Source organism: Rhamphochromis longiceps, linkage group LG1, assembly GCF_057381845.1.
Source record: "Rhamphochromis longiceps isolate RC_006_pf linkage group LG1, R_longiceps_female_GT1.1, whole genome shotgun sequence".
Classification (NCBI taxonomy): domain Eukaryota; kingdom Metazoa; phylum Chordata; class Actinopteri; order Cichliformes; family Cichlidae; genus Rhamphochromis; species Rhamphochromis longiceps.
The window spans coordinates 6204695-6232090 of NC_140557.1; the positions used below are offsets into that span (position 1 = coordinate 6204695).

The following is a 27396-nucleotide window of genomic DNA, read 5'->3' on the forward strand; positions in this document are numbered from 1 at the left end:
GGTGTTTGAAAGCAGAGCTCCTTTCTCAATGAAAGCACGGCTCTTTATCATACATCCCAAAGTGTTTAACTAATTGGGAAGAAATGAAAAGCCTTCTTGAGGTTACTTGTTTAAATTAATGCTTAGGGATTCCTTTTGGATTTGCCTCGATGTGGAAAACATTCATTCAACAAGACAGGCAAAAGCTCTTCTCACCAGAGTCGACTTGAATATATCGAGTATGAGGCAGAGCTCATTTATCTTCTCTGGCTTTTTCCACCCTGTCTGCCTGTCAGTCAGTGTTGCAAGACAGCAGCTCACGCAGACTCAGTGCTGAGATGCAGATTGATAAGGGGTTCAGTCAACATGAGGGGGTGTAACTGGTAGGATGCAGCACAATGCCAAACACACCCCCTCGGGGATATCAGTTACACTCCATTTCTGCTGCAGTTTTATAAGAAACATGAGATTTTAGCTTCATGTAAAGTAATTATATATTTAGAATCAAAGGGGTTGGAAGTGACATTTGGCCTCTTTACTCATTCACAAGCACAATTCACAACAGGAAGTCACAGAGAGAAAAATGTTTGTAGTTTTTGTGATAACTTTATTCTTTCAAACCACAGTTTGGAGTTAAAAATACTCCTTTTGAATGACAGAGGCAAAGAACACACACCGACACACTCAAACAGACCATGACGAGGTTGGGCAGATTCATCACAGTGATGATATTCAAAGAGGCACGCTTTAAAATAAGTCAAAGGGAGCCTTATCATTTCTAGTTAAGGATGGCAGAAATCTTTTCTGTTTCCCACGTTTAACAAAACATCAGTTTCTTAGGGAGGCTCAGTCCCAGACTTTGGATGAGCAGTACTCATTGTCAAAAAGAGGACTATTGTGGAGAAAAAAGGCCTCGCAAAAGCTCTGTTTTGTGACCTGTAATACTGAGAGAAACCCTCACAATTGTTATGCTAACAGTACCTATTGTCATGCGTATTCTCTGCATGCACAAAAATAAGAGGACACAGAGTTCCTTTAAGAGTACAGCAAACACCTAACTTTGTTCGTATTTTGAATTCTACATTTCTAAATTTTATGTAATTCACTAAATTAAAAAGAAAGACATTTTAGAATGTGTGCACACATTTCTAATGTGTTTCTAATGCCAAAGAGCCAGAGCCAGCCTGTTAACAAGGCCATGCTGCATTTTGATTGAGACTGCTACATTTTGGATGAACCATATATGAAATAAAGACAGAAGTTACTGCCCTCTGCTTTGCATGATAAGTCACATGATGTCCAGGGAATCAAATTCACCAGTGTAAGAACCACCTTTCTCCTGATATAGTATGACCTTGAAACTTCTATGTAACATCTACAAGTTATTGCTGGTGACCTACAATGTATTGCACAGCTGTTACTTAGCACAGCTCACTGAAGTATAATTTCTGACATAGCTGACAGCTAGAATGCAGAGAATTTAAAACCAATTTCTCAGCACCAACAACAAAAATCATAAAGCAATAGTTCAACAAACAGTTCAAGCTTTGTGATAAACAATTTCTCTCTTGCAGACCAGAATGTAGATGCTGAGTTAAGCTAAGTCTCCTGGATGTACAGTATATGAATTGCAAAACAAAGTGCAGATATGCTAATCAAAAACATTCAGATAGCAGGGAAAAAGAGCTAGCTAGTTGTGTGGTGACATTAGCTAGTTATGAGTAAAATGTAAAGATATAAGATAAATAATCTCTGGATAAACACTTCTGTTCTGGACAAGTAACACACAAATTTGTATCGCTAAAACAAAGTGAACACATGATCTACTTTAGAATTATCCCTAATGATTACAATTTTATTTTTATAGCTATTTTTATTTCCTTGAGCAAACTGCAGACATGCTAATCTCTGAAAAAAATAGCTTGCTAAAGTGGTACTGCTGAAGACTGAAGTTATGCATATAATGCATTATAATGCATATCAAGAATGGGGGACAGTCCACTGTTTTCAACTGGTATTGGGCTAAAAAAGCTCATAATTTAACTAACAGTGCATGGGTCATCCTTGCAGGGCTTAACATCCCCCTGCAGCAACTGGATCACAACAGCCTTGGTCAAGTAGCTGGAGGTGCCTCTCTTTCCCACTGGTGGTGTGTTGTAGAATTCCTCCATGTCATCCTGGGACAAGTAAAGTCAGGGTCAGATGATAAAATATGTCTTTAAAAAGTACCTAAACCAACGAGCTGCAAGTACGAAGAGGCTGTTCATGAATTAGATGCAATAAAGGAGGAAAAAAATCAACAGGATTAAATCTGACAAATGTAATAAGACTCTAATGAATTGGAAAATGTCAGTGTTAACCCTTCAACAATTTAATTAAATTAAACCCACCTTAATATAACTGGAACAGAAGATAAAAGATTTTAGAGGATCAATTTAAGAAGGTGATGTTACAATTTTGTGGTAGACACTAAGGTCACGTTTAAAGAGGAAAAAGAAAGTATATTACAGGTCACCCTAAGGTTGAGACACATTACCTGTTTCTCCATTCCTTCAAAGCGGCTGCGATCTCTCTGGAAATCCCTGAAGGCTTCCTTCACCAGATTGTCCAGATCCACCTTTTCACTGAATTCCAACTCCGGGTTCCTCTCCAGAACTATGGACACCACCATCAGCAACTATGGGCAACCGGAGCGAGGGCAAGACGTTAATATTAATAACAATGAAGACAGTCTCAAAATTACTGAAATCTAATCATTGTAAACCACAGGAACAGTCGATACCAGGATGAGTAAAATCCTTCAATACTTTGATTCTATTTGTTGGTGCTGATGAACGGGCCTGTTTACCTCCACTATGATTTGTCTGTACTCGGGCAGAACAATGTTCTTCAGCGTGTCCTCCACCAGCAGGGAGAAATTCATCTCATACATGGTCATGTCAGACAACGTGGGTTGCTGCAAAGAGATGAGGATATAGGAGATGAGATAAATGTGATTAATGGGAGAAAAAAAATGTAATGGAACATGTCTTTGCATGTTTGCGACCAGCAAAATATGGTCATGCTGCAGTGCTACAGTATACATGAGACCTACTGTAGACATCAAAAAAGTTTGTGTTGCTTGTTAAAGCTTTACTCTTCCATGTATTTCAACAAATTAAGCTAGAAACACTTCACAATAACATGAACCTGTTGTATTTTAAATAATGTTAAAACACTGTGAGCAGAAATAGCTAATCAAGTCACACTAACTGAATCTACTGACCAAACAACCAGCAGTTATAAATAATTCTTCACAGAAAATCGGTGAATGACTCCAGAAGTCCAGACATCACCATATTTATGAAGGTTCTAGTCCATAATTACTGATATTAGTGCTAATTCACATTTCGTAAAGTATGCATGCGAACTGCATGGATTCTGCTTGTGTACAGACTTTACAGGTCTTTACTCCCAAACAAGCAGCAGCTAAAGGTGGCTGCAATAAAATGCCTGCCATAAAATGTCTGTCAATGCATCTCAGGGGAGCAAACTCCATATGTGGTGGTGTCTACGTGCTTTAGATTTCAGGCCACAGTGGAGCCAAAGGGCTATAACCTGCAGTGAAGCCTGTTAGGAGGCAAGGCTACTACTACATGTCAAGCAGAACATTTGTGCAGAAAGCCATCTTCATTTCCAGTGTTTCCACATTTTAGCAGAGCAACTATCCATGTGGCGGTCATATGAGCATTATCGAGACTTTAAAAGTAGTTACTTTACCAACAGTTAAAGTTGGTTTAGTCAATTAAGGGTTTCATTAAAAGGCTTATGCACAAGTACTTATTCTGTATTTCTTCATGGGAGTCATGCCTGCATATGCAAACATATTAATGATTTACCAAAAAAGAATTTCTGGCCTACAGAAATTTTCCACACAGATTAAAAAAAAGTGATTCTTTTACAGCACACAACACACAGTGTCATCATTAATCAGCATGGGTCAGAGTAATTATCTAGCAGCAAAGTGGGGGTAGGCGGGTACCTGTGGTAGGTGGTTCCCAGCTACCACAATACCATTTGGGGTCCTCTCCAGGATCTGCCACACACGATCATAAAAGCCCAAAGGGGTCCTGTTCAGAGAGCCATCGATCTGACGCTTGTTCAGCCAAGACCTGAGGCGAAACGAGGAAGAAACTGCTGAACACATCTTAGTAACAGGCAAAATATGAGGATGCCAGCCTTCGTGCCAAAGGAAAATTGTCTGTGAGCTGGTGTGTATTAGATCAGATGAGATAAGATAAGATTTTCATAATTGCCAAGGGGAAATTGGGTTGTGGCAGCCGCAGATAATAAGATATGAATGTAGACAAGAAAGAAGATAAAATAATTAAAGTCAAAAAGATTATACAAAAAGTAGAGGCATTAAGATAAAGACACAGCATCTTCAAAGGCAGATCTGTGAGTTAATGTAAGGAGAAAGCATGGATGACGCTCTTGATAAAGTGCGATAATGTGTGTTTGTACGATGCGTGTTCGTGTGTGAGTGAAAGAGAGAGAATACCTGCCAGTGTGCTGCGGCTGCAGCACGTCCAGCAGAAGCTGCTTGATGTCGCTGGGGGAGAGCTGGTAGATGTCCTGGGGTGGCATGTCTCCTGCCACGATCTTCAGTTCATGTTTCATAGCCTGGACAATCCATCTGGAAGTCCACATAATACACATGTGCTGTTATCAATGGTGGCACTGAGCCCTGCACAGCTCACATCAATATGATCACTTAGGGATAAATTGATTCACACGTATATAACTGATAAAATAAGTTCTAATCCATCACTGTTTAGTGTAACTGCAGACAATAGTCAAGTGCACAGGTAAAAAACTGCCTTTTTAGTCTGCTGGGATTACACCTTCACAGGGTTTTATTCATGCTCACACACAGGATGCAGATAATTCAAAGGTTTAAAAAAACAAAACAAAACAAGGATGAAGTCAAATCTGCCACAGGTACATGTGCTTTTTCATTTTAATGAGCTGGAAAACAACGCATAATTTCTGACTGTGCCCCTTGTGAGAAGCCATTTTTTACAGCTTGCTTAACTTATTTACAATGCCACCTTCTTGTGCTCTCCAGTGTTTTTGTAAAGTTTTTATATGTCACAGCCTTGGTCTGAGAAAGAATGGATATGTCCAAAAATAACTAATATTAAGTAATTTCTTGATCAAACGTGTCACCTTGTGCTGCTATTACTGCTTTGATTAGCTAACATGAGGGCTTCTTTCTATAGTTTGTACTAGAATGAACAGCAGGGAGGGAAGAATTACAGCTGCCCCATCCTGCTCAAATTCATCTAGCTTCACTAAATACACTTGGGTTACCCGACTCTGATCTTGATCATGCCACTGAACAGCTCAGGGTTGTTGGAGATAATGCATCCGATGTGGATGACCATCTCTTGCTGCAGAACAGCCTCCCGCTCCCCACCATAAGGGGAGCATTTGCTGTAGATGATGCCCTGGATCACCCCTGGAGACAGTGGGTTAGAGATCACCTCTTCCTCGTGTCCAAATAGACCAAGGGTCACCTGGTAATCACAGGAAACACCACAGACACATACATATGTACACACAGACACACACAGACAGCAAACATCACGTTGGTTAGAAAGTTTTGCAGTCCGGCAAATCTGCAAAAGTGTGTATGTGCAGAGGCGAGCATGAGCGCAGTACTTCTCTAAGGTGTAATTCTTACAAGTATCCTTTTTCCATCAATCTAAAATTGGCCTCCTCTCTCAGAGTCACATAAAAGTGAGTAGGAAAAATTACAGATCTCAAGATTCCACTTTTGTATTTGTTTCTTCTGAAGCCATCTCAAGAAAATTACACCTCAGCAGTCTAACTGATGAGAGGACACGCTTTTACTCTCGTCTTCAGCTGATGAAATCTAGCACTGAGATGTATCTTTCATCTATACATCTAAATGGATTCGAACTGAGTAAAAAGAAGACAAGCTGGAAATAAAGTTTGGGTACAGCCGAGTTTAAATTCAAGGGGAATGCTTTGTTGGATTTCAATAACGACGAGAAATTTAATCAAAACTCAAGTCAGAATTGACTTAAATGGGGTGGTGCCTCTTATTTTTTCCAACTGAGCTGTTATTGTAAGCAGAGGAACACAGGCGTCTCAAATTTTAAATCAGCTTTTCCAATCATGTTGAGAGGAGCATTCCCTCCGGTAGGCAATCTATATGCAGATTCACACCTTGAGCTACTTGAGCATAATGAAATGCCTAAAACTGCTCAGAAGGGTAAAAATGAGGCAAGATAACTGACACTCTTGAGAGGAGGCTAATCTCTGAATAACACTTGACAGAAAATGATGCGCCGAAACTCATCCAGCGTGAGGGAGTGGCATCAGGCAAATTCACGGGTCACAATATATCAATTGGCATATGGAGTGTGTCTAGACACGGTGCAGATTAGGACTCTATGGTAGTCACACCAGCAGCGCTACTATAACTACAGCTTATATGGACACACAATGGAGGCGAGCTGTGATGATTGATATGAGCATGCAGCTGGCCTAAGCAATTCCCACAGGACGACAGCTTGAGGAGCTTTAAACCAAATATTTCAACTTTAATTTTTTTCCTAATCAGTGAACATTAAAATTATTATCCCAACATGCCACCAACATTTTTTCAGACATAATTTGCCGAAAGGATTGTCACTAATCAGGCCCTGCAGTCTGTGTGTCCACTTACCTGCTTGCCATGCACTAAAACACTAGTAATACTGGGGGCAAGGCTGTCCACTAGCTTAGATAACAGACTGGCAGCAAGACGGACAACAGACCTAGTGGGCGAAAAGACACAAGAACATTCTTTACACCACGACAGATAATGACTAACAGCTAAGACTGCAGCCTCATTTAATTCACCCACACACACACACACACACACACACACACACACACACACACACACACACACACACACACACACACACACACACACATATATATATACAGATATATACAGCTACACATACATACACAAGCTGTGTAAACCAACCATAAATCACCAATCTAAATCTAAAAGTCAAACACATGACTAGAAAATGTGTCCCTATAAATAACATCTAAAAGTTTGTCATCTCCTAAAATATTTTAATGTTCACTAATTTCTGATTGCATTGTTCAGGATTCAGCGCAACCTTCAAACTGCCTCCTCGGGCCTGCAGGAATCCTATGAGGAAAAAATCAGCACACAAACTGTTCACAAATCTTCACATGGTAGCCCACAACCAAGCCTGCTATCGACACACATCCACAACACAGAAGCAGGGAACACATGGAATACTTAATTAATGGGGGGCATGGATATAATCAGCTGAAACACAACCTCCTCTTATTATATGCTGCGAATATCTTTTTTGTGTGTGTTTCTGTGTGAAAGCGTGTGTGTGTGTGTGTGTGTGTGTATCTGTAGAGTTATTCAGTGCTTAAACCTGCAGAAATACAAGGGCACATCTTGAATACAATGAATAAAAAAGGTAACAAAGCTTTAACGTTTAGAAGGCATGATGTGGTGTCAATCCACCGATGCTTTGTTGGGGAACCTATTTCAAGCTTCACTTCCTGGCCCATGTTAGGTAAATGAGAAAGTAAATTGAACTGAGTATTGATGCCATTTGCCAGCAAGCTGAAAACCTGCCTGCAGACAATTTTTTTTTAACTTGACAGCATAATCAAATTTCTTTATGCTAAAATCCTATTAATTAACAAAAAACAGCATACAATAAAAGTTGTCATTTCAGGCAACTGGATACAAAATCAAATAAAAACACCGAGGGGAACAAAAGCTCACAAGTTGTGACAACCATTTGTAGTATTTGGTCAGTTTTTTGTGAGACAGGCCAGCAGTACACCACAAACAAAAAGGAATTTTGGCAGTTTTATAGACAAAGATCAAAAAGAGAAATGCAGAGATTTCTTGACAACATAAAACACTGTACCCTGATTTGATGTTTTCATTTACCCATATCATTGCCTTAGAAGACCCGTATATTATTTCAAAAATTACTGAATGCCTTCTGTGCATCTGTTGTGCAAGATCTAACAACAGACACAGAAAAAGGCAGTCAATTTGGCTCAGTTATGTATTCCACAAATTTTATACCACATTTGTTCTAATATTACATTATGTGTGTTGCCAGCTCCCGCAGTAGCTATGAAGCACTTTCATCTAGCAAACAAATAAATTGGACCTGTGGCTGCAAGTCAAATTCTGTTTCATTTGCAGTATACAGCCAGCCTTAGAGAAACATGTGATGCTAAAAAATAAATTATATATGTATATCAAAACAGCAGAAGTGAAGGGCGAGCCACTGTGATGGTTAATGGAGAGAGAAAGCCCGTACAGATCTGTGTCAAGGCGCCTGCTAGCTTGGCAAAGCTGCCTCATCCAAACTGACGACTGTGTGAGAGTTAGCTATGTTCTATATTTCTAACCCCAGTGGTTTCACTAGGAATACGTTTATCTCCTTGATATGCTAAGATATTAGCCTATTCGTGTTTTTCCAACACCTGCTAGTCAATTAAATAACACTAAGATGCTAAATCTTATTCTTTTAAACACATCTCTAATAGCTAGATAACTCTAGGGGCATTAAGTGGCCACTGCTTATGTTCACATATTGTAAGCATTGTATAAGTTTTATGCATATTTATTGAACTTGTTTAAAAAAGAATGAACTCCAAATTCAGTTTAATGTTTTCTTTCACACCTCTAAATGACCTGCCTAAGAAGAATCCAAAGTGTGGATGGGCTGAACCTCACACAGCTCTAGGAAAGCTTTTTCGACAGCAAGCTAGCCAACTAACCGGTGCTACTCATGCACGGACTTGACTCCATCTCTGCCTGAACATTACCTGTTTCCCATGCACCAGAATTGTAGTGATGTGAGGAGCTATAGAGCTGGCAAACTTCTTGGTAATAGCTGCAGCATGGCGCACTGCCAGCCTACAGTTCAGCCAGATTAAATGACAGTTATTTTGAAGTGTTTATGAAGATTACACAACAGGTCTATATACAAGCAACTGCTTAAAAGAACCCTCGCTAAAGTACAGAGAAAAATCCTCATATAGTTCACATCTCATTCAATTTTCAAACTCCATTCCAAGTTCTTTTATTACACACACGAAGAATGTTAGCAAAGGCAAAAACCGAAAATCAAATCAGGACAAATATAATGTAATCCAAAGAAATGTAGGAACAGAAGGCTGAACTGCTGCAAAAAGGTCTATGAACAGATTTTAATAGTGCATGTGTGTGTGTGTGTGTGAGAATATCAGACCAAAGTTTTCGGCTGCCAGCTCTTCTGTAGATTCTCTCCAATTCTTCCATCATGTTCTCTATAATTACAACAAAACGTTCAGACGTTAAAAAAAACTTCAAAGAGAAATAGAGTTGTATTTAAATTAATAAGATGTAACTGATGAATGCATCAATTTTTAAGGTAGAAAACAGTTTAGATGATGTCAGGCAAAACTGGGAAGTGGAAATTCCTCGATTTAAACAGATTTGCTGTTAATTTGTGAAAGTACAGCTTTTAGTTGCTCTCTAGCTCACAATGCGAGTGCTTACCATCTTTGGCAAGGAAGTCCGATCCTTCTCTCCTCAGAAGGATGCTAGCAAGCTGAGCCTGACTTGCCAAGCAGTCACAGTCCTTTACAATGATACACATTCAGATGAAAGGGATGATGAGCCTTCCATACAAAAACAGTATAGTTAAACATTTCAGCCAAGATCATTTCTGTTTGACAGTAGGGCTCTGTTCTGGGAAAGCAGAGGCAAAGACCCCGGGGGGAACAAAGCTGAGCATGCATCAGTGACAACAGGCACGACACTGATTAAGTCAGACATGGCATAGAAGGAAGAGCTGGAGGGGCTTCTGCCAGTCTTGGTAATGCTGTTCGGATAAAAGATTACCATTTAATTAGCAGCTATAGCGACAACAGTGAGGAAAAGTTTATGCCCTGCCCATTTTATTCACAGTTCTCTTTAGTTAAGAGAATGTGTTATTTATGGGTACTTTTTGAACAACTCACATGGAACTTCTGAATGATCTCATTGGTGGACTTGTTCTGCCACTCCTCCACATTAATCTCAGGCTGCTGCTCCAGGTCGGAGACGTTGGGCGTGCTTGTTTGTCTTTTCACCTTGGAGTGCTTAGGCAGCTCCAGCTCCTCAAAGCTTTTAAACTCTGGGATCCTGTTCACACACACACAGATACAGATACAGACAAATTATATTTTTTGTGTTATCCGCAGCTTTGCTTTCACATTTAAAGCAGTAAATGAAAATAAAGCTGGTATCACTTAGACACTTTGATTTATGCAGTAATTATGGCAAAAACACTGACATCTGTCAAAGGGAGCATAAACACTAGAGGGACTCTTACTCTGCTTCGTTGATACGCAGGAAGTCCAGTTGCTCCACAAATGCCCCAGATATCAGGGTCTAAATGATTGATAAGGACAGTGCACATCAAAGAAATTGTCAAGTGACTTTTTTTTTTTTGGTGAATTTAGCATTCAAGAGATTCTGCAGTACTGCACTGACAAAGTACTTCTAAAAGCCTACTCAGGAGCTGCGTAGATCCCAGAGGGGAAGTTTGTCGGGTTACTCGGTTTACAAAACAACCGTTTAAATAATGCAGTTTGTACCAGATAACAAATGGAGTAGTAAGGTGTGCAATAAGTTCACGCTTACAATTTTTACAAATGTGTACTGTTGCAGTGACAAGTGAGTGTCTTACACGGTAATGCGATGATAAAAGTTTGAGCATTTTAAAAGCATAGCTGTGTAGGAGTGCAGTTCGGTTTGCCTTTCTCCTGTGGTCTAAATGTGATATTAGCCATTCCAACTGAAGTTAACTCCAAAACAAAAATAAGAGGCGTAGGAGAGGAGCCATCCTGCTCCCCATAACAATGAGATGATGAAGAGCAAATGTTTCAAAGCTGTAGGAGTTAGCTGTGTTGCGAATGGCAAATAGGCAAAGGGAAGGAAAAACTTGAAAGCAAAAAAAGAAAAAGAAAGGATCATATGAGGAAGTCTCTGCTGAACACCACAAACACACTGGAAGTGAAGTTTAAGTTAGAAAACTGTCATAAACTTTGCAAAGTTACCAGTGTGCAAATAATCCTGGTTCTACCTTGGCCTAATTTTCTGGGTTTTTGAAATCATGAATACTGTGTTCAAAATCATTCAATGTAGACATATTTGAACCATGCAGTTAAAACTGAGGATGATCTACAGGTTAGCTTTAAGGTTAACTGTAAATTTGGGAATAGCCCTACGAAGATTTCCATGATGCACCAAATTGAGATATAATATGGACAAGGCACCAGCAAAATAAAGCAGCTTTTTTCTATCCCTTTATAACAATCGCACATACACATCTGCACTTTGACGGATGCATAAGGGCTAATTAAGCATTCACTATCTTGTCCAATGACGCCAAGGGTTGGACCAATAACCATCCAATTAGTGGACAAGCTGCTCTACCTCCTGAGCTACCAGAAGTACTCAAAATCTAGCAAATAAGAAAAAATATAATCTGATTTTACTTTGAATATGCTTTATGGTCCTGACTCTTCTTCGGATTGTAGGCACTGCAACATCTACTGAACACTGACTAATGAACCATATAGGCAGAGGTTATTTCATAGCATTTGTAACACTTGTTTCATCCATTTCATAACGCCAATAAGCCACATTTATTTATTCATTTATGCACTTAGACTTAATTTTATTTACCTCTGAGTAGGTCAAAACCCACACAGAAGGAAAAGACTTGTCTTCTATAAATATAACATTTAATTCCATGCTGTCATCCAAATTCAAGCCATAAAAAACCTTCACTCACACAGTCCCAGTCACCTTTTTTAACATTCAGAGCTCAAAGCAGCTTTAGCCTTCTCAAGCCAACAATGATAGTTTTCATACTGAATTTCACAGACCAAGGTCACACACAGATGAACACTGGTGCTGCTATTAAAATAAAGGGGAACACCAGCTTAAAGGCTGAGAAATTTTTGTTTGTACTGTAAGGCAGAGGGGAAGCCCTGGACAACTATTTATTATTAAAACATTTGCTATATTACACCAGTGCATTTATTTTAGAGTTTATTTGTAATATCTGTTGAGCTAAAAGAAGGGAGCAGCCTGTATACTTCTGTCTCTACGGCTGCTTTTATAAAAGCCCCCACAATAAGCAAACAATCAAAAGTGGAGGAAAAGTAGTGGTGATATTGATTCTGTGCTTGCTTGGAAATGTAAGAATATGTGAATCTAAGAGCATGATTGATCAGTTAAATGTAGGATTGACCCATTCTGATGATCACACAAGAAAGAGAGGTTCTAGTTGTAGAAATATATGATATGATATGAAATATATTCAACGTGTTCAACACATAAGAAGAACCAAACCTAACCAAATACATGCCCAGTGGCCTCTCTTAAGTATTCAGATATAATCCTATGAAATAAAATCATAATAAAGTCAAGCTATCAACTGCAATAGCCTTTTATGTTCACTGGTGTCTAGCACTAAATCTACCATCCTGTTTCAGTATCATGTCAGCTTACGATGTGCTGCTGTATCTGTCTATTTTTGTTACATTTCATATTTTGACAAGAATTATTTTGAATAACTACAAAATGCAGTCAAAGCAGTTACATTAAACTAGATAGTAGGGCTATGTTAGCCCTACGACAGACTGGCAACCTGTCCAGGGTGTACCCCGCTCCTCGCCCTATGCCAGCTGGGATAAGCTCCAGCAACCCCCGCGACCCTGAAAAGGATAAGCGGAAGCAAATGGATGGATGGAGAGATAGTAGCTAGTATCTCAGTGTCAAAGAAACTTGCCTCACATTGCTTTTGCTGTTTCACACATAAAATCCAGGCCATGTTGGAAAACCATTTCAGGTCATTGTTCACAGTGCCTCAAGTGGACATAGTCCATTTCAGGTTTCAAGTGGAAAGACTCCATTAGGTTTAGGTGAGCAAGCTACCTGATTAGTGTGTGCAGGATGCAGAACACACGATACCCACTGGCCTCACTGTGAATTCACCAGACAGTTACCTGCTATAGTCTCTAATGGGCACAGACAGAAATCGCCCTCGCTTTGCAATGAGAGTTGCCAGGATTAAATCTGTTTGATCTAACTGGATCCAACTACTGTAGAAAGCTTCGGTGCTGCAGGTCATGTTCGACTTTTGTGTGGGTTTTTTCATTTAGTTGACCAGTTTGATTGTTTAAGTGTTGATTAAAGCATATCTTTGACATTTGCACTGCAAACAAAAACATAATTAACCGGATCCACAAACCTGAAGTCTGTCAACATGAACTTTGACTTCTCCGATGCTGCCCTTCTTGAATGAGGCCAGCATGTCCAAGACTGGGTTAAAGCGGCTTCCTCTGATGAGACAGAAGTTAAAATATTGTGATAAGCTCTCTCTCCTTTCATCACAAGTATCACTGATTTTATTCCAGACATAATATCTGTATTAAACACACTAATAGTATGCAACTGAAGCTTCAGATCAAATGAGTATACTCAGTGCTTTATCTGGTATGTTGTTGACCCCTAGACAGGTCATAATCCCAATCAATAGCAAACTAAAGACTATTGAATTGTTTCTATGAGAGCCCACTGACTCATTCCAGATGCTGTAGCGTGGCTGCTTAAACGTTTGTAGCACATTTAACATATGGCTCCCTGGATAACGGTCAATACTACTGTAATCAGCCCACCAGCCAGGTTATAGTGATACAAATGAGAAACATTATCACCCAATCAGCAAGCAAATGTGCAGTAGCACCTTTCTGCTATAAAGACAGATAGTACATACTGAAGGGAAAAAATGGAGGGGAGGAGGAGAAACAGAAACATGATTGATGGGGGAAAAAAGCGAAATAAATTCTCTGTCAAGACATTTTGTTGCAAGCTTGAGTCGGATGTTAGACAGAAGATGAGATAGTGAGTGATGTATGACGAGATTGGAGAAGGGAGAGTGCTTTGAGAAAGCGATCATACAGCAGGAAGACCACAAAAAAACGACAAAAGGACTATTATAGAGTGTAAATATTACTTGATGTTATCCTCACGGATGAGAACGAGGAAGAGAGGACGCCCTGGCATCTTCCAGCACTGTTTGATGAACTGCAGGGTGTTCTGGACACACAGACACACACAAACACACAGACACCATTTCATACTTCCAGTACAAAGATTCAACTTTCAGCTTGAATCTGTGGTATTTCTAAAGTTCACTCTGGGTTTAAATTCTTTGACAGTTGTTACATATTAAAAAGTACAACAGCGGCTTAATGACCACATAGGAAACTTAGGTATAGACTGCCTGATAATTTCCTTTAATTAATATTTCAGTCTTGGTATATGCCAATTCCTGCAGTCATACGCTCCTACCGTTTTTCAGTGGCAGGTGCCAATTAATGCTGATAAGCCATTCTTAGCTGGCAATCAGTGTCAGACACTGATGTATGTAGTGCATATATAGAGCAGTCCTGAAAGTATGCAACCATATTAATATCATTAGTCTTTTTATGGAAATATGGAAATAATCAGAAAGTCTGACATTTTTAAAGTAATTAAAAAAGAACAACAAGTTCTGAACCTTCCATGAATTACCACCATGGCTGAGAGATCTGAGTATACAAATGATAACAGTTGAATGTGCTAAATATTTTGGCTACCTGCACTTTGTACATCTCCTGATTCAAAAATGTTCAGTGGTAAGAGGCTACTTTGCACCAACTATTGAAGATTAGCTATTATCAAGCCTAAACAGTTATCACTGGAAAAGCCAGTGATAACTGTAGCCACTATCAGTCCTAGCATTAAGCAGTCTATGACAGCGTGTGCCTTTTCTATTGGGCCAAGTGAAAGCAGTAAGAAATCACATTAAATTACAGATTTCTTGCCTTTTTTGAAAAACAGACTCTTTAAACCAGACAAGCTGAATATATCTCAGTTATTTAAGTTGTGTAAGCACATAAAATCTTGTAAGTTGTGGACTCGTGACATTGGTAAGCTCCATAATGTGACTCTGACTTACCTTAATGTCATCAATCAGCAGCATAACATCTTGGGACAAGTAGAAGTCACTTAGATCAAACACTATTGGGTAACACACCACCGTCTTGCCCAGGATACGATAAATCTAGAGGGAAACGAGCACGCGCGCACACACACGCGCACACACGCAAACAAACAGCTGCATTAGAAGACGGATAGCTCACAAGAAGCCACATATACATTATTCTGGATAGCGTATAAAACATGCCATCAATCCTAAGACAGAGGGGGCACACAGGAGTTACACAATCACTCTTGATAACACACACTGATGCAGCACATTCACACAACTGGTAGAAAGCTCCTTTTCACACATACAGATTTTCACAGGGGCACACACACTGATAATGATAATGTCCTCTGGCAGTCAGCCATCTTCCCCATAAATGTTCCATTATTATATTGTCTTAGCAATGCGTTGGGAGACATGATTCATTTGTTTGGCAATGCTTTTGTTTGAGGAGGCTGTTATAGCTCAACTTATTTAGTTGTACTATGTTCTTCATTTGCAAGAAACCGCAAACAACACCAGCAAGAAACATTAACGCCACGCAAACAGGGACATTAGAAATGCTAATATGTAACAGCTACACAACATGCACATACCCGGACAAAGCACACAGGCTGCTGGACAGCAACTTAGCACATTAAAATGCAATAACGCCTGAGACTACGCAAAACCTCAGCGTTCACTGATGCATAGTGTATGAATAAAGAAGGAAAGCACTCGTGGAGCTGAATAATTTTTGCCATATTGCGAAGCTCTGGAATATTTATGTGGATCAATATGTGGGAGGTTTGTTAGGTTAGTGGTCACCCATGACCTGTGCAAAGTCTCATGGAGCACATATGTACAGTAAGCACATGTATTGAGATGTACTTACATGACTGTGGGTACGTGTGTGCATATTCAAATACCTTACAGGTCCCAATGCAGCCCACTGGCCTCTCTGGGCGTCCACTCAACCCCAGCTTTTTATTGAAGGCAAGGAAACGGTATGCCTGCAGAAAGACAAACACACACACATTATACAGAGACATAAACTAACACCTTATCAGTAAACTAAACTCTGGAAAAATCTTCCTGCTCTCTGATTTCACATAAGCTACAACCTACATCTTTATCTGCAGTCCCTGCGATCAAATTGGTGACTGAAAATACCACATTTGATTTAAAATGTCATGCAGCACAGTTCTATTCACCATTTAAATGAAAGCGTGGGTCCAATATCTGTCTGTCCCACTGGGACATTTTTTGTTGTTGCAACTCATAAGCTGAAATTACCTCCATATGGCAGAACCACCTACTGATAGTAGCTCTGTGTAAAGCTATGAGACGTGGCGATAATGAAAGGTCCCCGTGCCACCATCAGCAGCATGCTTAGCGGACCCAAGTATACCCATGGGAGCGAGAGCTGATAACACCGTTGTAATGCAGTGCAGGGGCCCACGAGAAGAGACACTGACATCACGCTGAGTTCTCAACAACATCTTTTGGTGTGATAATTCCCAAAAATGATTTATTCTCGTATTTGGTGATCTGAGTTGCAAAGCCTGTCAATCGCTCTGTTGTTACGTGACACATATACAAGTTATGATGTTAACAGCGGCAGATCTATCCAAAGCTTTGATTAATTTTTATAACAGTTGGTCTTCAATTTCACACTGTTGGGATTTGTTGGCTGACATGACAGCAACCAAAAGATTTTATCAGTTGTAGATAGCTAGCTAATTAGCACTGGCTCTCGACTGGTTGAAGGATTCCTCTGCCATAATCTGCCTTTCTAAAAAATAATTAAGTTAGCGAGTGATGTGGCTTTGGAAATATTGCCTGTTGCTGGGAGCAGTTTGGTTCTTGAAGTTGCGAGAAAGTTCAGTGCCACTGCCATAGGAGAATTGTGCTGTTGGTGGGTATATAATTTATTTATTTTACCCATCACTAGTTTTAATGTTGTGGCTCAATGTTACAAAGGCCTTTTTGAAGAGTTGTATTTAGCCCATGAAAACAGTAACTTCTTAGAATGAAGATTGTGTTACAAACCAGGCGAAAACTTGAATGGGATGGACACTTTGTTTATGCTATGGGATATGTAGGATTAAGCATTATTGAAGACTAACACATAAAACAGGAAAAATTAGAATCTTCACTGCTTAGATTTTGACCATTCTCCATCTCATGAAATACCATAACATATCACTGATTGAATTGAAACATCTATCAGCTTTTTTTCTTTGCACTGAACTACAAAATATGACCTTGTTTCTTTACAAATTAAACTAAAGTGAAAATATTTAAAATTATTCTTTTAAAAGACATTCAAAACTTCTTCTTGGATAGATGTTTTTCCCCCTTTGGGTAAATCATCACAGCTCCACTCAATAAAATGATCCAGTTCTATGTTCACATCCAAGATTGATATAGATTGGAGAATGAAAGGGGTCCTTTTTTTTGAGAGTAGGTGTTTTCTGTCTGGTCAATGTGTAATCTCTTCACACTGTAATTCCATCTCTTCCAGCTCTACAGAAGAAGTACTGTGCTGACTTTAATCAAGTCACAAGTCAAGTTTCAAGCCTCAGTCTGGTCCTTCAGTCGCAAGGTGAAAATCCTGAGTCAGTTCTTTAGTACAGAACAAATTTATGAGATGAAAAATGTTAACATCAGCAGTGTGAGTATGTCTGGTGCACAGAGGCCGGAAGAGAGCTTGATATTAATTCTCAATTCCAACATGGTTTGGCTGATGAAGACAGGCAGAGGTCAAATATCACATTTAATTGGTGAACTGATTAAGACTTGTAAGTCAAGTCTGAAGATATAATATACACATAGGCATTATTACGCATTTTGCACTAATTATGGAACTGGAAAACCCAGATCTATAAACAACTAGCAAACCAAGATGGATGAGTAAGTTAGGGTTGATTCTGATTCTGATTCTGAAGTTTGCAGGTAATAACTTATTATTATATCCAAAAGGCTCTACAGTTTGTCAAAACAGAACTGAGGAAAAAGGTCACGGCCTCCCCCTCAGCCATCTCTGAAATGCATTTACACACGACAGGAGAGAGAATACAGGAGCCCCAGCCTTTCAGCTTCCCAAGCATTTCTTTGGTGTTTTAGATAAAAGCTTCTTACCACTGAGTTGCCTGCTGACAAAATCCACTGATGCAAAGATGCAAAGAAAAAGAAGGTGGACATTGATTTCTTGCCGCTGCTGGATCGAAGCCCAGTGGTGTGACACAGTCACCACAACTTATCATTTATGTGTGAGGGAGAGAGAGAAATCTGTGTTTGCAGTATTACATTTCTCTTTTGTACGTGGCTCAGTATGAAACCAGTATGAACAACATATGAGCGTGAAATTTAAACACGTTCTGAGTTCTATCATCATGCAGCATCAGTACACAAAGACTCAAATATCAGAGCAGGAAATCTGCCTATCAAGCTTTCCCTGCCGCATTACAACACATCCTAATTGCAATACACAACATCCTCCAAAAGGTGGTGCTCTGCCACTCCTATGTGGTTCCTCACTGCTCTGAAACGCTGGCATTTAATACTAAATGATACAACATTATGTTAAAAAGAGGGAAAAAGTAAAGTTTCATACATATATGCTTATTTATAAAGTAGAAAAATGTTAATTAAAGATTGACTGACTTTGCAAACTATTGCCATAACAGGCAAAGATAAGACCTGGAGGAGAAAACCCAAAGGAGGGTGGAGGAACCTCTGCACCCAGTTCTTCCTGTGTGCAGAATACCAATGACGAACAACAACACGCAGGCAGCCTATCAAAGCATCCTTTCATTCTCTCGCATTTCCACTGACCGAAGCGCAAACAGCAAGACTGACATGTGGAAAATGTAACAAAAAGCTGTATTTCGCATTTCTTCTGTGGGTAAGTGTGAGGATGAGCAATTATTTGCTTACAAAACTTTTTCTTCGGCATAGATATACTCCTCATTTCGACAGGTGCTCAGACAGGAGTTTTTCTGCATATTTTACTATTGCTGGTTTGGTGCCCTGCACAGTGTACATTTAATTGCTGAAGTCAATGCTCACAAAAGATTTAGTTTTGCTGTAGTTGCTGACAACCAGAGAGACTTAAATTAAGCTTACAGGTTGCAGAACAGCTCGAAATAATGTCCGCGATGACATGGGTAGTTTCCACATCTTGCCCAAAAGTCCCTTGGAAATATTATTTTTCACTGAGTTATGGTCGAAGTAATGACACAAAATTGATTACAATTACAATAAAGAAAACAAAAAAACCCTCTTTACATTGACCAACACTTTTTCAGTGTAGATTTACAAAGAGAAATGGATAAGCTATCACAAGCTGATTCTCGATTTTATATTTTTGTCCATTATGACTGTTTAATAGTATTTTACTCACTCGCCGGAGAGTTTTGGTCTTCTAGATCATAGATTACAGAGCCTTCATAAAGACAACAGGTCAAAGCTACTGGGGAATGCATACAGCAGCTTATGATTCAATGCCTTTTTTTCCTCCACTGCATTTCCGTACATGCTGTAAAAGGAGGAGTAACTGTGGGAAGAAGGTTGCTTTCTATAGGCTTTAAAACTGAACAAGCATGAGCACACTGCAGTTTAGTTTTTAGGTCTCTATCGAGACATGTGTTTGACGCAAAGTGTCATCCCCACCCCCAAAACAACAAAATGTATTTTTAATGACCTTTAAGAGCCTCATTGGGATCTTATTTGGAAGGCTTCACAAGCTGGAAAAAATTCAAGAGTAGTCTCATCAAACAAATTGCCATCCTTAGTGAAATCGGCGATGACAATCAGATATGAAACGGCTAAAAGGAAGGCTATTTTTGGAGAAAGCAGTGACATGAAAGAGGATCAGCTTAAGGGTGCATGGGTGGGAATAACACATTTCAAATGTAATTGCCACTCTCCCATCGACAGGCAGCTGTTGTCAACACAATCAAATGGCTGCAAGAAACGAGGTGAGGTGAGCAAATGCAGCCCGCAGCACCAGAGATGGTGATGACTCGGAGATAAACAGATTCTGTCGAGGAAGAAATGTCTGTCTGGGCTTCAGATTTAATATTCAGCACAGTGCCCGCTCTGACTCACAATTGCATATCCATCTGAGAGGCTGAGCGGTGCAGCAGAATGAGGCAGAAGGGAGAGAAGGAAAAAGTAACAGGTATGACAGTTCAAAGGCAGATGATAGACCTGGAGGGGAGAGTTGTTTGGTGTAACGGACATAATGGGGGGCGGGGCAGGATATGGGCCTAGGGTGGAGACTCGGGTTACGGATTCAAATGTGACGAATATTGTGATGGAGGGACAGAAAGCAAAAAGGCCCATGACTACAGAGCTCAAAGAGATGACATGATAGGAGAAAATGGCTGTTTACAGAATGTGGCGTGGAGGATAAACGCCAAGTAACCGACATGACAGATGAGCACCAGCAACTAGGGAGTGACTGAGTGATGGATATGACAGAGGAAAGACAGACAACACAGAGTTGGTAGACTTCAAACAACAGACATGCAGATGAGGAACAGTATCCAGTGGAGAGACAAGGATTTGAGTGATGGATATTATGGGACTGAAGCACAAGTTGCTAGGGAGGTAGTGCTTGGTGTCATAAATATGACAGTACAAATAGTGTAATCTGCAAAAGATGAAAGGAGCAGAGTGGACGGAATGAAAATAGCAGCTTGTGCTAAACTTGCTACTCAAGCAAGTGACAACGGCTTCACTTTCCTTCCATCTCATCTTTATCTTACAGGAATATTTCCATGTAAAGGGCTCAGTTCCTTGTTCTGAATAACAATCTGCTACTTGCTTTTCTTCTGTGTTTAAAAATATATAAATAAATAAAAAATCTAGACACTGAGCATAAGCTAGACCATCTCACAATCAGTATATTAATTTTGCTCTTTAAATAGCAAGAGTTTTATGACTTTTGTTGCTTAAAGTTATGAAAGTTAAGGTTTGAAGGGATTTAGATTTGCTGAGCAGATTCACTGGTGAATTCAGATTTAATTAAAAGCCATTGAACCTCAACCCCTTTTGTAGTAAAAGCTGATTTATACTGAAGATGACATCAGGGAGTTTTTACATCACACAGGATTTGGACTTTCATTTTCACAACATGCTTGTTTGATTCATAAGAGCAGGATTACTGCTGAAATCAAAGTTACCTTCTTTTTTTTTTAAACAATCCTTTTACACAGAAAGATTCATTATCATTTTATTCTATAAAATATCACTTTGCATTGAGAATGTACCTTAGATCAGATAAGAATTACACTGAGGTAAACCGAAGAAAGGAATAGTTCTAGTGGCTTATAATTAAAAAAATGTAGCTGAACCACTAACTGACCTATTATTATTGGAGGTTTTATCGTTCATCACTCGACCTAGTCTCATAATGCTGATGAAAAGGCTTTTTAAGGGTTGTGTTTATCTTTAAATATTTAAATGCGAGATTGAAACAGCTTATAGTGAAACCAATTCAAAATTTTTGACCCATCTAACATACTGTTCTGAAACCAAATTTGGAGACAGCTCTGCTCAATGCATCTCTAGTTTGCCACAGTGAAAGCTACACCATTATGCTGATCAATCAATGTGAACAATGACTGCTCAACTAATAAGTCACTTCAACTACTCTGCAGCCCCGCTGTGACTGATGGGACAATCGAGAGGAAAATCTTAAGAGCAGGAAATCCTGGACTGACAAGCAGATGGACTGACTGAGCCAAGACGTATTGGGGTATTGATAGATGACTGCTGAAATGTAATCTGGCTCACTGCAAGATTGATCTGTGTAGTTGTGTTGGTGGTGGGGTGGCTTCAATAGTCTATCACAGTTTTCCTCCCTCACATTTTCTTCCAATCATTCAAAGCAAACAGGGCTGGGCTTTCTTATTTGAAGATAAGGAAAAGCCCGTAACTCAAGGACAAGTCACTGGCGCTAACTGTGCTAACCGCTAACCTCCAAAGGATCTGCAATCAGTTACATTTCAAGTTTAACGTTGGTAAAATCCATCACTCAAACAGCAACTGTCTAATCATAAAGAATTGCAAATGTACATGGCTAGACTGTAGAATTTTAGACTCATTGTGGATTATAGTTAATTAGTTACTTCTGTGGGCAGTAGTTAGTTTGTCTTCAACCAACTGCCTCATAATGAAGGAGGGAAAAACAAATCACGTTATGAAGAGCCCACTTCTGGACTGACATATGCCCCATGTGAGTGCTGAATTACCACTAATACCACATGATATTAAATACCACATCCAAGTTTGTGTTAAGGAACCTTTTTTTGGTTTCTAATAGTTTAGTTGTAATAGTTTCCCTGACATCATCACTACACAACTAGACAAAAAACCAACAGGAAGCCTCACTGAAAAAGTGTATTTTCAAGTACCGGTATGTTGTTTTCAGTTTGTTACTTGATTAGTTGTTAAAACCTCTTTTCTGACTGTTGTCATTTTTCCAGTGGACATCTAATAGGAATGAGAACACCTCAAACATTCTGAACTACACAAGAGGAGAACATAAACACAGGTCAAAGAGGTGTATGATTTTAAAACGCTTCTAACCAACATGTGACCAACAAGCTTTACCTTGACCAGTTCCTTTTGGGGCCAGATCTGGATGGGCTCCACTTGCTGGGGTGTCTGGGTCTGAATACCATAGGTATTCAAAAACACTTGCAGTCTACAACCACATAGAGAAAAAACATACAATATTATTTTCATGCCATCTCCATCAGCTCCCACAGACCTTTTGTTGAAAAATACATATGAAAAACCCTGATATGCTGAGAGACACAAAAAGCTGGAAATCTAACTGGACAGCAGGATATCTATTCAAATATATGGTTAAAAGACTATGACTAAACAAAAAAATGGAACTCGTTTCTCCTTCAAAAGAAGAAAAAAACTATACCCATGATTCACCTTATTATTATCATTTTTCTTATTTTAAGAATAGATGGAGAGATGCTGTAATCTAATCCTGTCCTCACTTCACTTAAACTGTTGGAGGCCATCTAGCACAGTGCCATTCAACTGAAATTCACCACTGTAAGTTTTTTTAAAAAACGGTTGGACGGTCATAACTAGCATCGTCATTTATATTCCTTGCTCTCTAAGCTGCTGAGATATGCTGACTATAATGGGCCTGCTTCAATTTGTGTGGTCATGGGTAACTGTTGAATGATTTATTAATCATTAATGGGATCGTGTCTGCATGTCTTTTGTTCTCAAAATGAGTAACAAGTAACTACATCCTTGGTCTCAGAAGCCTGCATTACCTCCTTTAGCAGAAGTAACTTGGTGACTTGTTCTACATAAGCGTTTGTCCACCAGCCTCCGACACAAGCTTGTTGGCATTGCTGACCACTTTTTCAAGCAAAGGTTTTGTTACATAGGGTTCGGGGTTTTTCATGGATATACTGCCTCCTTCAAACCAAAAAATTTCCATCGCCATCCTTCACAGCTGGTATGATGGTTTTCTCCAGAAAGCTGTGTTTAATCGCTGCCAAATGTGTCTACTGTTCACTATGCTTCATTCAGGCCAAAGTAAATTATTCTAAAAGGTCTGGTCTACAGCAAAACTGCTGTTTTGCTCTAATTTTCTTTTTTGGACTGTGAAGCCCTTTTTCCTGGCACACCCACATGCAGGTCAAATTTATGCAATCTCTCTTCTGATTGTTGACACGTGTACTTCCAACAGCTGCAAGAGTAGCCTGCATATTCCATTTCCAATTCCAATTTGAGGTTCTTAGAGACTTCTTTTAGCATCGGTCTGTCTGATACCGGCTAGCAAATTCTGGCCAAGTAAATGGCTGCTTTTTCAAATCAATTCCGCTTACAAATGATTTTGTTGACAGTAAAATTATTCATTTAAAAAAAAAAAAAAAAAACCTTCCTTAAATCCAAAATGCTGCAGCAAGAGTCCTGACAGGGACTAGAAAGAGAGAGCAGATTTCTCCTGTTTTGGCTTCTCTTCATTGGCTTCCTGTTAAATCCAGAATTGAATTCAAAATCCTGCTCCTCACATACAAGGTCCTAAATAATCAGGCCCCATCTTATCTTAATGACCTTGTAGTACCATATCACCCTATTAGAACACTTGTTCCTAGAGTATTTAAAAGTAGAATAGGAGGCAGAGCCTTCAGTTTTCAGGCCCCTCTTCTGTGGGGATTCCCATGATGCATTGAGTTTTTCCTTGCCAGTCACCTTTCTCACTCACTATGTATTAACAGACCTCTCTGCATTGAATCATATCTTTTATTAATCTCTGTCTCTCTTCCACAGCATGTCTTTTATCCTGTCTTCCTTCTCACCCCAACCACTCGCAGCAGATGGCCCCGCCCCTCCCTGAGCCTGGTTCTGCCGGAGGTTTCTTCCTTTTAAAAGGGAGTTTTTCCTTCCCACTGTCGCCAAAGTGTTTGCTCATAGGGGGTCATTTGATTGTTGGGTTTTTCTCTGTATCTATTATTGTACAATCTACTGTACAATATTAAGCGCCTTGAGGCGACTGCTGTTGTGATTTGGCGCTATATAGATAAAATTGAATTGAATTGAAATCTGTTGCCAGACTCCAAGCGCATCTTACACACACACACACACACACACACACACACACACACACACACACACACACACACACACACACACACTATTTAAAAGCTGAATATGTTTTACGGCTCTGCAGCTATAAAATCATGTTGAAAATCTGTTGACCTGCAAAACTTTCCCAACAGATTGATGTTTTAAAATCTACAGCCTTGTGAATTTATAGGTGTTAAAGCTGTGGCTGAGTCAAGTGAAATCTAATGAATGGTAATAAATATTATGTCTCTAGATTCATTCTCTTTAAATTAGAACAAATGTAGAATGACTGTTGTAAATATAAAACTAGACGCAAATTATTCATGTATCGAAATGTTACTAATGAGCTTTACTGAGACACAGTATATACAGGAGACATGTTGAAGATGATGCAGGAGACCTGATGGGGACTTGCAAGCAGCAGTAATTGGAGCTACAGGTTAACAAGCTTCACAGAGTCACTTGACCCTGTTTAACACACATACCCACATGCCACACATGTATTTAAGTGTGCTTACACAGGCACATGTGTACTTACTCTCACACACACACACACACACACACACACACACACACACACACACACACACACACACACACACAATGAGAAGAATGACAGATGAGGCAAAGGTCAGCCTGAGCTCCAGCTTTATGAGCTCACCACAATTACGGCACTGACAGAGTTGACTAGGAGTGAGCAGCGGAAAATAACCTCCCTTTATGGTCTGCAACACATTAAGAGAGAGACACACACACACACATATATATACACACACAGACACACTCACACACAAAAATTACCTCTGGCTCTCAGCTATCAGGGCCACGTGAATCACAATGTCATTCTCTATGGGGCCCTGTGAAAGAGAAAAACAGAGAGATTTACGTGAAGACTACTTTTGCCTACAGGTTGCTAATGAATAACCAGACACAAACGTGAAAAAAAATGTCCTGTCTGACAAATCCAACTATGAAATACGAATTCAGGGAGAACAGGGACCATCCAGTTTGTCGCTCACATTTTTTTAAAGATATATATGTATTTAGCTTTTAGAACTACAACAACTGGTCTTCAGAATTGACTAAAGACTGTCGTGACACAATGGAAATTGTCGGCAAATATTTACACAGACAGTAAATAACTGGATCAAGATTCTTATCACGTTTTAGAATCACTGTTAACATGGACTTTATTGTGTTTTTTTTCCATGATATAGTAGAAATTTGTTCTTTACTGTTTAAGATATTTTTTAAAATTTACTTTCTGGCATTGGTGAGCCTTGCAATTTAACATCAATCAACAAAGAAGAAAACTGGAAAACTGAGTGGAAAGTGGCTATAATCGAAATTTACCTCAGTTGCATAGAAGAAAAACAATAACCTGTGTTATTGCTACTTCTAATCTCAAACAATTCAACTGAAAAAGAAAACAACTGATACAGGGGTACCTGTCTGAGAGGAAAGTGCAATGTAATTAGGAAGGTTGAGAGCGACATAGATGGGGGGGAAAAGGGAGTAAAGATTAGAGAAATGTAATGTTATTACACTAATGTTTTCTCTGCTTAAGTACCCATATGGTGAAATGAAATTACATTAAATGGACACAGTAGTGGAACAGAGGCATTCGATTTTCTCACTGCACAAACACCATCAAGTTTTGTCCCATCCCACGTGCCACTGCCTGCTGTAAGACTCACTAATGTACGCAGATGTGAATTAATCCACAGCTGAATCCACAGCACCAGAATCATACATACTAACATCTGTCAAAAACTATAATCCAAAGTTTGTTTTAGGAAACATTTTTATGTTAAATATCAAACTGAGAGTTTTGGGGGAATATACATAAAAGAAAAACAAAACATATCCTAAACCACTAATACAAATCAGTTCATCAGCAAAGTTAACAGCATCGTAGTATTCTTCATCTCCATTATATTAATCCTTTTCATAGACAGCATGAAGATACACACTGCCAACCTGACCAGAACACAGAAACGTGTCAGTCATGTTGACATCAACAACAATAATAAAAGAAAAAAAGTGACTGAAGAGACGTACAAATTGTCTTTTGTGGAGAACTTATATACTACAAAAAAGGCATAAAGGCACAAAAAATGTTGACAGTTTAAATCTGCACTCATTATCTTCCACAGCACAAGAAGAGACTTTTGAAAGGCTTTTGTAACTTTGCTTTGCATTTGCCAGTAATTTTATTTAAATTTATTATGCATTTACAGGTCTTCGTGACAGTATTCTTTCATATCAAAGTTCACCTTTACATGTCTTTTCCAGTACTTTAACACATGACGGGTTTCTATGTATTCATATGTTTGCAAATCAGTTTTTCTCCATTGCTTTATTTTATCCAATAGTTGACTGTATGCATCTTCATCTGTATATAGGCTTCTCTCTCTGTGTATCCTTCAGTGTCTTTCATCTTTTCATTCTTTATTTGCAGAATTCATTTTCACGATTGTAATTTCGATGTGCACAAACCAATTGTAAGTGGAGCTGATCATCTTTATTGTACATCGACTATTCGGGGCCATTTAGGAAGCAGGCAGCATCTTGTGACTCACAGACGAACCGGCCTTTCATCTCGTTCTCATTGTGATGATACTCGCACTAAAACGGTTACACACTAATACACACATGCAGCAGAACA

The 27396-nt window shown here is 39.3% G+C and overlaps 1 protein-coding gene across 3 annotated transcripts in view; it reads right to left on the bottom strand.

Moving 5' to 3' along the window:
* Positions 1-565: 565 nt before the first annotated feature.
* phkb (phosphorylase kinase, beta) overlaps positions 566-27396 on the bottom strand; it is a 108754-nt gene continuing 81923 nt past the window's right edge. For 2 of the 3 annotated variants that reach the window (XM_085414248.1, XM_085414423.1), the window contains 17 exons: positions 25530-25585; positions 22734-22827; positions 16037-16120; positions 15099-15203; positions 14112-14194; positions 13347-13437; positions 10416-10474; positions 10063-10225; positions 9599-9680; positions 9309-9366; positions 6716-6806; positions 5332-5537; positions 4520-4654; positions 4001-4130; positions 2828-2935; positions 2516-2656; positions 566-2156 (listed from right to left, as the gene is read on the bottom strand). In XM_085414248.1, the coding sequence (XP_085270374.1) occupies positions 2019-2156; positions 2516-2656; positions 2828-2935; positions 4001-4130; positions 4520-4654; positions 5332-5537; positions 6716-6806; positions 9309-9366; positions 9599-9680; positions 10063-10225; positions 10416-10474; positions 13347-13437; positions 14112-14194; positions 15099-15203; positions 16037-16120; positions 22734-22827; positions 25530-25585 (1824 nt within the window). In that variant the 3' untranslated portion in view covers positions 566-2018. Of the gene's footprint in view, positions 2157-2515; positions 2657-2827; positions 2936-4000; positions 4131-4519; positions 4655-5331; positions 5538-6715; positions 6807-8883; positions 8975-9308; positions 9367-9598; positions 9681-10062; positions 10226-10415; positions 10475-13346; positions 13438-14111; positions 14195-15098; positions 15204-16036; positions 16121-22733; positions 22828-25529; positions 25586-27396 lie in introns of all 3 variants that reach the window. The other variant, XM_085414334.1, reaches the window with a different exon arrangement.